The sequence below is a fragment of the Hydra viridissima genome, unplaced genomic scaffold (genome assembly GCF_058129835.1).
Source record: "Hydra viridissima isolate aposymbiotic clone 2 unplaced genomic scaffold, HvirCarnegie_v1 scaffold_11, whole genome shotgun sequence".
NCBI lineage: Eukaryota > Metazoa > Cnidaria > Hydrozoa > Anthoathecata > Hydridae > Hydra > Hydra viridissima.
Genome location: NW_028324310.1, coordinates 7,368,613 through 7,380,000, shown reverse-complemented (window position 1 = coordinate 7,380,000; position 11,388 = coordinate 7,368,613). Strand labels below are relative to the sequence as shown.

At 29.3% G+C, this 11,388-nt stretch overlaps 1 protein-coding gene across 2 annotated transcripts in view; it reads left to right on the top strand.

The window, feature by feature from the left end:
• The first annotated feature begins 808 nt into the window (after positions 1-808).
• The window catches only part of LOC145191076 (uncharacterized), a 43,652-nt gene continuing 33,072 nt past the window's right edge, over positions 809-11,388 (top strand). Inside the window, exons 1-3 of one of the 2 annotated variants that reach the window (XM_090066527.1) lie at positions 818-1,102; positions 8,771-8,834; positions 8,915-9,021. In XM_090066527.1, coding sequence (XP_089922653.1) covers positions 896-1,102; positions 8,771-8,834; positions 8,915-9,021 — 378 coding nt within the window. In that variant the 5' untranslated portion in view covers positions 818-895. Of the gene's footprint in view, positions 1,103-8,770; positions 8,835-8,914; positions 9,022-11,388 lie in introns of both variants that reach the window. The other variant, XM_090066529.1, reaches the window with a different exon arrangement.

The window sequence follows — 11,388 nt, the reverse complement described above, 5'->3', positions numbered from 1 at the left end:
TTTAGTCCCGAAAATATTATTGTAGATAATCAAAACATTTTTCAAGTTCGAAGTTCAAGTGTCAAGACAATCCTTATGCCACGAAGGTATAAGTTATATAAAATTGACCCAAGGAAATGTTTTATTTTCTCCAACTATAGCTGTATGAGATATGTATGCACAATATGAAAATTGAGAAAGCAACTTTTTACCACAAAGGACAAAGATTTAAATGGTCTAACAAAGTGGTATTATGCGTCTATGACTACTTCATGAAAAATTTACAGAAGAAATCGAATAACAGTCCTATAGTCATGCTAGCATTACCAGTAATTCGAAATCTTAAAATTTTTCTTTATTTTCCGTAAAACAGTGTCTTTTAACAACTGTGACGGACACTTTGCGACAAGTATGCACAAAATAAAAAAGGTCGTTTGTTCACTCTCATCAATAATACAAAGCAAAAAAAGTAACTTTCGCTGAACTTAGTTATAAGTACAAAAAGATTCAATAATGTTGAAAATGTCCCATGAAATTACAAACTACCCCATGTCTAATGAAATAACAAACATCTCAGAAAAACTTCGTTGTTGATTTCTAATTTTCAAGAGTTAGTGGAAAATTTTTCCTATTTTCAATAAATAGGAAAAATTTTCCACCAACTTTGATTTTTCTAAACTTAAAAACAAAAAGGTAAACTTGTTGAATCTGTGTTTGTAATTGAGACAATAAAAATAAAAGTATTAGGGAATGTTATTTTAAGCTGTAACAAATAAATATATTTTTGTAAGACATTCGAGCAAATCTATTGGATAACAGTTAAAGTTTCGTTTTACTAAGAAATACTCGTGACTTTTTTTCAAGCATTATATTACGGCAAAAAGAAAGGTGACAGCATTAACAGACGAAGCACACAATGAATCCTTTATTCGAAACAAAAACTTTACCTCAAAAAAGTTCCTTGTACAGCATAAAAATTTACATTATATTATTAATAATTGTATCACTACAAATAAGCATTTGCGTATGGGTCGGACGAGTGCAACAAAACGCTAACGAAACAAAGCAATCTTTGCTAAACCTGCAAAATCTATACCATTTGCGAAGGGATGTTGTTCCCAAAGTAAGTGAATTTGTTGACAAAAATTGTTTAAAAATTTATTAAAATTAAAAATAATATCGAAAACAGTACATTTAAACACTTTTTCATTTTTTTTAAACAGAATTTTCTCAGAGAAAAAAAATTATAATTTTAAATAAATAAAATTAAATTTTGTAATTTCTGTTTCGGTTTCGAGTCACGTAACGTAAGACAAATCTAAGTTACGCCTTTATTGTCCTTCCTGCTGGGTTTCTCTCGGAATCTTTACTTTTGTAAATATTTGTTTAATGTATTTAGTGAGTATTTCATTAAACAATGAATCCTCAAAATAAATTTAAAAAAAGCATGGTTTTTATCTATTCCCATTGCAAACAAGTAATTCTATAAAGTTTTGTTAACAGCTCTAAAATTGTTTCTATGAATCTTTAAGCATCAAACTTGTTATAGAAATAAAAATAACATGTTTAAATATCCTACTTTTGAATTTCCAAGTATTTGGACATAGCATTTTTATTTCTATCAAAAAACTGTTTTGTAATTCAATGAAATATGCTTTGGAATCACTGGTGTGGTGTTCAAATTCCCGTTACAAATATGCTTTGGAATCACTGATGTGGTGTTCAAACTCCCGTTACAAATATGCTTTGGAATCACTGATGTGGTGTTCAAATTCCCGGTACAAAACAAGATGGCACAACATTCAAGAACTTGAAAATTATTACAAAAGCAAAAATTATTGGAGTGATCTTTATTGTTGTATAAATTGCTCAATAGTTTTAGTCATTTCCGATGAACTTACCACCAAAATAGGGTTGAAATTTTAAATGCATTTTGATGGGGAACTCAGTTATTCATTACCTAATCTTTTAGAGTAACCTGAACGAATGATTCACCACTCCAAGTATTTGGTGAAGCTCCATTAGAATTATTTCCCAAATGGATTTCGACTGAACCTCAGTTTTAATGAGAGGCTTATCATTTTATGAGGGGTGGGTCTCATCTCAACTGCATGATCTTTCAAATTAGAAAAGTCTGTGAAGCCTGTCTTTTTTTTTTGAAAAAGATACGCTTAAGGTTAAAAAATGGTTTTGGCAAATTTTCTGATTTGAAAGATCAAGAAGTTGCAGTAATTTGATCTTCTCTTGATTCTTTAAAAGCAAACAAATTTAGAAGCTCTCCTTTTTTTTTTAATCTTTAGAAGCAAACAAATTTAGAAGCTCTCCTTTTTTTTTTAATCTTTAAAAGCAAACAAATTTAAAAGCTCTTCTTTTTTTTTTAATCTTTGCAGTGGCTTTTTTGCAGTTCTGATCTGCATGAGTAACATATCCCTACCGGGACTCATTCATCATTAAAATTAATTTCCTGATGAAATGATTTGTTAATCTTTTGTTTGATAAAACCGGTGATTTGATGGTCGCATTTTTATAAGCCGAGAAAACAAACTTTTTTTCTGCTGCTTTCGTGTGTCTTTGCTGTGTAAGGTATTTACCAGCTGTAAATGAAAATGCTTATATTTTTTAACTGCAATATTTTCATGATGATAACACTCTGTAGAAATACACAAGAAATATTTGTTTACATGATTCTTGACAATATTTTCTACAACTTTGTTGGTGATTACCACGGAAATAAGAATCGGAATAAAGTAAATTCATGATTCATGCTTTTAAATTTTATTTACAAAACCATATTTAACATGAAATGTAAATAAAATGGCTCTCACTCTTTGACTCCTTATTTCATAGCAGTTTCAATAAACAGACGTGATTGAAAACTGTCTTTAATCGATATGAAGGGAAGGAAAACTGTTTTTTTTTCATTGATAACAAAAACGAAGCATAGAATCTAAAACTAAAAAGGAAATGTTTTTTTAGAACTCTGAACTCTTAACTTAAAAATTAATTTTGAAATATATATATAAAAGTTCAGTTTCTGAATTTAACAAATGAAAATAATCTCTTCATCGTTTATCAAATCTTTGAGCACCGAATTTATCATGAATGCAAATAGTTCATCAAAGCCTTAGTTATTTAAAGTTTGTTTTGATATACTTCATTATAATCATCATTTGATGATCTGAAGGCTACAGTTGTGGAGTTATAAATAGCGCAATCTCTCTTGTGGAATAGCATTTATACTAATATACTATTTATATCATCCACATTTTATCAAAATTAGCATACATGCTTGTCATCAGAGCTAATTCTGCTAAATAAATAAAATATTAGTTACTAAACTTAGCGAAAAATAAGATTGTGTCTGAGTAAATTTAAAGTTCTGTAACTTTTTATTTAAGATAAAATGTTATTTCTTTTACTGGTGAAAGCCTAAGTATGTATTAGGGAATGTCCGGGTCCCGATGGGAACCGAACGAGACCCGAACGGTTATCGGACACCGATAAAAACTAAAAGCAATTTTATCGGACTCCGATTTCCCGAACGGGTATTACCCGATAATGTCTATAAGATCCGGGTATAAGATAATGACGGGTAGTTGAAATTTTTCATACCCGACCCGACTCAATCTTTCGGGTAATTTGAATTATCGGCACCCAGAAGTTATCGATACTATTGGTTCCCGAACCCGATTACCAGTTAAAAAAACTATACCGAACGGTTCAGTCGGGTATTCAGTGAAAAAGATGCATTTTATTCAAAAGTAATTGATATTTCTAAAAAAGTGGAATATAACCGTAATAATTCCAATAATTATATTTTCACTTGGCCTTTTAGCAGTTAAACAAGTTAATATATTTCCTCATGCAATTCACGCAATTCGGTTGGGAAAATTACTGTACCTCGCCCTTTGTTTGAAATACTCGACTCCAATTGGTTGTTACAAAAAACTCAAGGTAAGCAAAAACCGGCAAAATCGAACTTCAGAATTGTTTCCTTTCCGTTTCTTTAAATGATTTTAGAAAAGTTTAAAATCAAAATTTTAAAATCAAATTTGAAATTAAAATTGAGTGTGCGTAAAAGAGAAAAACATTTCGAAGATGTTTGCTAGCCAGTTAAGTGCTCTGTCATCAATGTCAATTAACTGTGGACTCAATTTGTTTAATCCATGGCCTACTTTATACACGGCCGGATATGTTGCATAAATAGGCCGAAAATTAGAAGGCCAGTTTTTCAGTATTTTAAGTTTTTGTGTTTTAAAATGTAAAATAGTTTTAAAAGTAATGCTTAACGTTTCCAAAGTTTTAAGTTTTCAAGTATTCCTTATTTAACATTTTTTAGGCTAATTCATCTGTGTTAAATATTAAATTAGTAATACAATTATCAAATATTAAGTAAAACTATATTTTACAGTTCATTTCAAATACATAATTTTTAACATTTAAAATATAACAGATGCATTTTTAAATAGCATTTGGAGTTGAGATATTAACGATATTGAAATTATAAACCAATTTGTAGTTAAAACAATTTATTTGTATAAACAATTTATATATATATATATATATATATATATATATATATATATATATATATATATATATATTCACTACATTTTTTATTTTCTTTTTTCTCCTTGTCTCCTTTTGAAAGATAATACAGTATCTTTGTGTTTACTCCCACTTACAATCTTTTGTTCATTATTATAAAAAATATTTATTACTGTTCGATTAACAAGAGAAAGTCCCCACTCAAAATGACTATCACAAATAAATTTTTGGTTCAAATTATATTCATATAAAATATTTTCGCTAACTTTTCTGATCTCAAGAGTTTCCAAAGTAAGTAGACTTTGTTTCACTGCATCAAGCATAGCAAAGCAACTAACAACATGACTTGCAAGTAACTTTGAGGGAGTTAAGAGACCTCCTCTGGATACTAGGTCAATATATTCTGCATCTATGTCAACGACATCACTTTTTAGCAATAAAGTACACAATTCACATTTCAATTTTTTAAGTAACTTTCTGCATATATATCCAGCAATAAAAATTGTAACCTCTTTACTGTCTTCATCTAACTCACTTTCCTGAATTTCATTATTAAAAAGTTCTGAAATCGAATTCAGATTCACATCTGAATGAAAAGGTTTTAAATCCTATTTCCAAAAGTCAAAGTTCTCTTTTAATAATGATCTCATTTGCAAAATTTTCTCAGAAGTAATTACTTCGCGTAATCCAGCTAGAAACCTGCCACCACTCATTTGGCGATACTTTGAAAAATGTCGCTCTAATGGATCACTTTGGAAACGTGAGGTTAGAACATAATTATATCCTTCAAATAGAAGATCTTCAATTAGACTTGAAGTACTTTGCAATGTTACTACTAGTGCATTAGAAGTCTGAGTTGTGAGACAATATCTTTCAGTGGAACTGAACTGCAAATTTTGCCACTCTTGAACCCAGTGAGCAAGTGCACGTAAAAATTGTGGCTTACCATCCCCCATAACAGCTGCATTTCCTATAATATTATTAGAGTATTTCATTTTTGAGTTGGATACTACCCACCATAAATTAAAGAGTTTTAAAAATTTTGATGCTGAGTATTCATTAGGAAAATAACTTTGAATTGCAGCTGAAGTTGTTTCATGGAATATATTTAATGCCAAGTTGACATCTTGTTTATTGTTACCTGGGTATAGAGCCTTTTCCCCTAATTTATATGCCTTTCTTAAGTTTGCTGAAAGAGTTTTGTCTTTTTCATGTACTCTATGAAACAAAGCCCAAGAGATATCCCCTGCAGACACTTTTATATCAAAACCGTAATCGGTGAACTGAAATGGTGGGAAAATGAACTTTTTAGTACTAATCAAATTATTTCTTAAGTTTTTAAGCAAATGAACACTATCATACATTAGATAAACTTTATGATCATTATAAGTGATAAAGAAATTTTCTTCTGGCTTGTCTGACCCATGAATGCTAAGCAATTTAGAATACGCTGAGATATTTGTTGGATGGTTGTCTGCAATCAATGCTCGAATGTTAAAACCTGCAGATCTTAATGTATTTAAACTTTCCTCTATTTCATTTTTAATGAAATCTCCAGTGATATTTGTCTCTGGGATGGCTTTAATTACATAAGGTATTGATTTCTTAAGGCCAACAATCATAAAGACAATAACTCCTTTGTAGAGATTACCCTCTTTATCTTGTCCAGTTAATCTACCACTGTGGTATTCACAAGATTGCTGCAGATACATTTCATCAAAAAGAATAACACAATCATTGCTTATTTTGTCCTCATTTAACAATAACTTTAATGATTTTATGGAATCAGTTCCTCCTGATACTAACTTTTTTAATAGTGACTTTGATGGTAAAGGAAGTTGTTCCAGAAGATGCGAGCCTGAGATGATGAATATCTTTGCATTAGTGCAAAACGTAACACTTTTGAAGAATATGGAGGTCGACCTTTAGATTTAAAAAAGATTAGTTTTGAAAGTTCATTAACTAAATAATAGGAGTTTCCTTCAACAAGATTGTGCATATATGACACCAAATTATCTAAAATAGATAAACTTGTGTTTACAATTGTTGATAATTCTAAACCAATGAGGAAGTGGAAGTGGACAACTTTTATAATGCAGTTTTACATGCAAATTGTTATCAACACTTATTGATTCAATAAAAGGAGTGGAGTCTTCAAAAAAAAACGATAATATAAAACAAAACTTTCATATCTTTGAAAACTAAATCCATTTGGAGAGTTAGATTCATGAAGCATATCAATGTTTTTTATTTTATCCATTTCTTGAAATGAATGAATTTCATCTGGGATAGTAGAATCTCGTTTAGTTGGTGGTTTACGAAAGTTAGAAACTTTAGGCATTACAGAAGATGGAATACAAGTTTCTTCAGAATAAATAGATGGAACAGGTTTTAACTCGTGTTTTAAAGTAACTCGTTTTCCATATTTTAAATACTTCTCTTCAAAATGATCCATGCAAATAACTGAATATTTGCTTGGTTTCCAATCTTTTCTGTTTACAAATTTAGTCCATTTTTCTTCTAAGCTAGTATCTTTGGGAAAACTAAAAACAGCTTTACTTGCAAAAAGAGAACTAGATTCACGTTTTTTAAATTTATAGCCAGTTTTACAATTAACCACAGCGCATTTATTTACCATATTTCTCACAACTAATTTGGAAACTTGATCAACACGCCGTCCCTGGCGAAAAAAACTCTGAAAAACTGGCCTTCTAATTTTCGGCCTATTTATGCAACATATCCGGCCGTGTATAAAGTAGGCCATGGTTTAATCAAATAGAAGTACCCGATATTTTTTCGGTTTCGGTTCTTTAGCTCTCGGTGCTCGCTAACTCATTCGATCATTGTTTGGGTTATCGGGCTATCGGGTTTTAGTTCGGGATCCGAAAACTTTTTTGAAATTAGCCGTTCGGCGGTCGAACGGGACCCGATGACATTTTCTAATATGTAGCTTTGTATAAACACAATACTGTTGTATAGTTAGACATGGTTGAATAAACAAAACTGACAACTCCAAATTTGTACTAAAAGTTTCAAATTTAAAACTATTTTGATGTATTTTTATGCCATATTCTAATTAATACAATTTTAAATTTGTCGAATTAACAAAAATGACTCTCATAACTTAAAATGGAATTTTTTCTCTCGGACGGTGTAACCAGATTTTTGTATTTTCACCATATGATCCCAGCATTTAAGAGTAAAAAACTTTGCTCAATCGATGAGTTTAATTCAAATATAACTGATACTGTCTGATATATCCAAACTTCATTAATTTAACTTGAAAATGCTAGCAAAAAATTAATTGGGTTTAAAATTCTTGAGGTGGAAGACGGCAGCTATAAGCACACTTTGCAACAAACTGTTTAAGATGTCAAAATATTAGATTACAACTGATCTCACTGCCACAAAACTTAAAACTGAATCTAATTCAGTTCTAAGTTTTGGTGCATTGTTAATAAACTTCTGCTCATTAACAAGAACAATTTTTGATTGCAGAGAAAGAGAACAAACATAAAAAGAAATCTGCAAATTCTCTAAAATTAACATTATTTCAACTCTGCAGAGTGTAAATAATATTTATTCATATAATGTTAAGATGTTAATATTTATTCATATAAAATGTTAAGATGCCTGGTGTTTGATAACTTAATTTTTCTTCAAGAGAATCCAATTCTTTACTCTTTGCTAACGCGAACCTAAATGTTCCTACTGATAAATCCACCCGAACGAAAGTTAGCACAATACTTTAAAAGTTCACAAAAAATCAGCATAATTTTTTTGACACTAAAATAATGATTACATAGATTAATTACATTATTTCATTTGTTAAAATAATTACACAGGCCGATGAAAAATATGCTGAAAAAGCTATTTAAAGTAACTCAATTGAATCAAATGTATTTAAAACAGATTGCTGTTAATAACTTTCCAGAAATTGTAAAAAAAAAGAGAAAAAAAAGTTATAACAAAAAATTATTTAATGGTTGCATTAGTTCAAGGAACCTCATTGATAAATAATGTTTAATAAATGCAGGTGCAGGTATTTAAAAAATGTGGTTGGTAAACTATTTATATGAACCTTACATATTTTAAAGTTTTCTTGAACAGCGTGAACTTTTAAATCTTAGTTGTACATCTTTTATTTAACAGGAAACACACTTTTTGCTAAAACTTAATTGTTTACGCTTTCTTTAAAAAAATCTCAATGAAATCAGATTAAAAAGTAACTTTTCCATTTTAGATACAAGAAGTGATTGTAGTCGGTCCGAGTGAAGAGTTTAACTTGGAGGCAATCAACTTCCAGGGTAGGCAGCCTTTTGCTTAGATGATGCGTTTTTTTTTAAAAATGAATAATATACAAATCACCGATATTGTTAAAATTTAGAAACAGTCTCGGTGTGGAAGGTTGTAAAAAAAGCTGGCTTGATTTCGTTGCATAGCAAAGCTTATTTAGAAGTTTACGTTGAAGGATTTTATCAAGTTACCGCTCAGGTATTTGATTTCACTCTCAACATATCTTACTTTCAGAAGAACTGCTCAGGTATTTGTGTCCATAGTGTTCTTTGATAAAAGTTTAAATGCAGTTAGCTCTACATAAAATGTGATTCAGTCTTTAAAAACAAAAGTTGGGAGCTTTTATTTCTTACTACATTTTATGTCGTACTTCCAAAATAGATCCAAAATTTCTTTCGGAAACATAAAATTCAGTTCTTTTGGAAATTAAAATTTAAAGTGCCAATCGTTCTTTCATGGATATAGGTTCAATAAGTGTGGCACTCCTTAAACTGCCTACAACAGTTGTTTTGCTTACAACAACAGTTCCTCCCAATAAACCTAGCAGTATATAGCGTTTGTTTGTTATTTACTTTTTATTATATAAATATTCATGGCTAAACTGCTTTTAAATTCCATGTTAGTAATTCAGAAGTCTTTTTAATGAACCCAATATAGAATCAGTAACTTAAAGTGAATGTTTTTTTGCAGTATAACTAAATCATAAATTTAAATACACAATGCTCAATGGTAATTTGGCTACTCTACTGCCATCATTAAAAAACTCATACCAAGTTTGTTGTGTTTGCAGTCTGAATCCCAAAAATGAATGCGGTCTGTATAGCTTTTAGCAAACTAGGTTACCAAGAATAGACCTAAGGATTTATTCACTGCATCTTTGGATAGGATGACGAAAATGCTTTTCTATTGGGCAGAAAAGGAGGTTGGGTTTATAGTCTTCAGGCTTCTTTCATGATAAGCTAACAAGTAGAAGGAAACTTTCACTTTAAGGAAAAATAAATCAATAATTTTAGTTACAATCCGAGGAATAGAGGTTCCAGAACCATCAAAAACTGAAACAAAATAAAGGGTTTTCTACGAACCATCAAAAACTGAAACAAGATAAACGGGCTTTTTACGAACCATCAAAAACTTTTCAAATATTCTCAAATATTTCTACAACTGTAGAAAATATTTGAGAATATTTGAAAAGTCAAAAAATTTTTATCTCTTTTAAGCACTTGACAATCTAAATCATAGAATTATATCTTATTTATGTAAAGTTGACATTTGTAGAATTGATATAAATGTCAACTTTACATAAATAAGATATACTCCACTACTTGCCACTAATAACATTCAATTTATTAGTTAGACCTCAGCTAATGCTTTGATAATAAAAAATATATTTACAAGACAACAAATAAAATATTGTTTTTGAAATGTTCAGCCTGAAAAGAAATTTTTTCTTATCAATTATTTGATTTATTATTATTCAACGTTGTTTGTATTTAAAAGTTCCAAAAGAAACAAGAAAATGTGTTATTTATATAAAAAAAAATTGCACAACGGTTCTTCTTTAAATATTTTTAAACTATAGTGTTATGGTAAAATTGCAGAACGTAAATATTTGATCACAGAACGTAAATATTGAAGAACTGCAGAATTTGAAGGCTTAAAAGTAAGAATAAGGGTGAAGTACTAACTTTTTTAGGCTTAAAAAGTTATTTTGTTTTAAAAATATCATTACATTTAATTTGAGCTACAAAAAACTACTAAATTTACAATTTACTACTATAGTAGTAAATTGTAAATTTAGAAAGCAATAAACAATATATTTTCTCCTTCACTAATATTTTAAAGTCATAATTTATGACTTTAAAATTATAGTTAGAATTGTTACATATATTAAATTATAATTTGTTTGAAATCTGAATATGATTTATTTAAAGAACAAGGGGTTTGTGCAAAACTTTTTTAAATCTAAAACTCAGCATGTTTAAAAATACTAATGATACAACTTCATTTAATTCTTTGTATTTTTGTTTATTTTACAAACAGTTGTCATATTCATTTGTACTCAAGCTGCACTTAGTAAAAAGGTTTGAAAGACATTAAAAAAGTAAAAAAATCTATCCATAATAAACTTTTTTAATTTTTACTTCAAACGATTAATAAGATCAAAGCGGAGCCTTAAATGCACATAAAACTTGTGAGCTCTGCTGCATTTAATTGAAATCTTAAACTTGTGAGCCTCTGCTGCATTTAATTGAAATCTTAAACTTGTGAGCCTCTGCTGCATTTAATTGAAATCTTAAACTTTGTTTCACGGCTTATATTTCAAAAAAAAAGTATTTTCTCCAAAGTTGTGATAACTATAATTGTATAAATAATTATAATAGTTTTTTGAAATCTTTTATATATGCTGTTCAAGATATTGACAACCCAAATTTTTCACAAGATTGTTTCTCGTCATTGAATTGAATGAGAATTCATTTCATTTGATAATGGAACAAAAAGCAACCATTTTGTTAAAAATAAAAACACTTTTGTTCAAAATAGCAACCCTTTAGTTCGAATGTACAA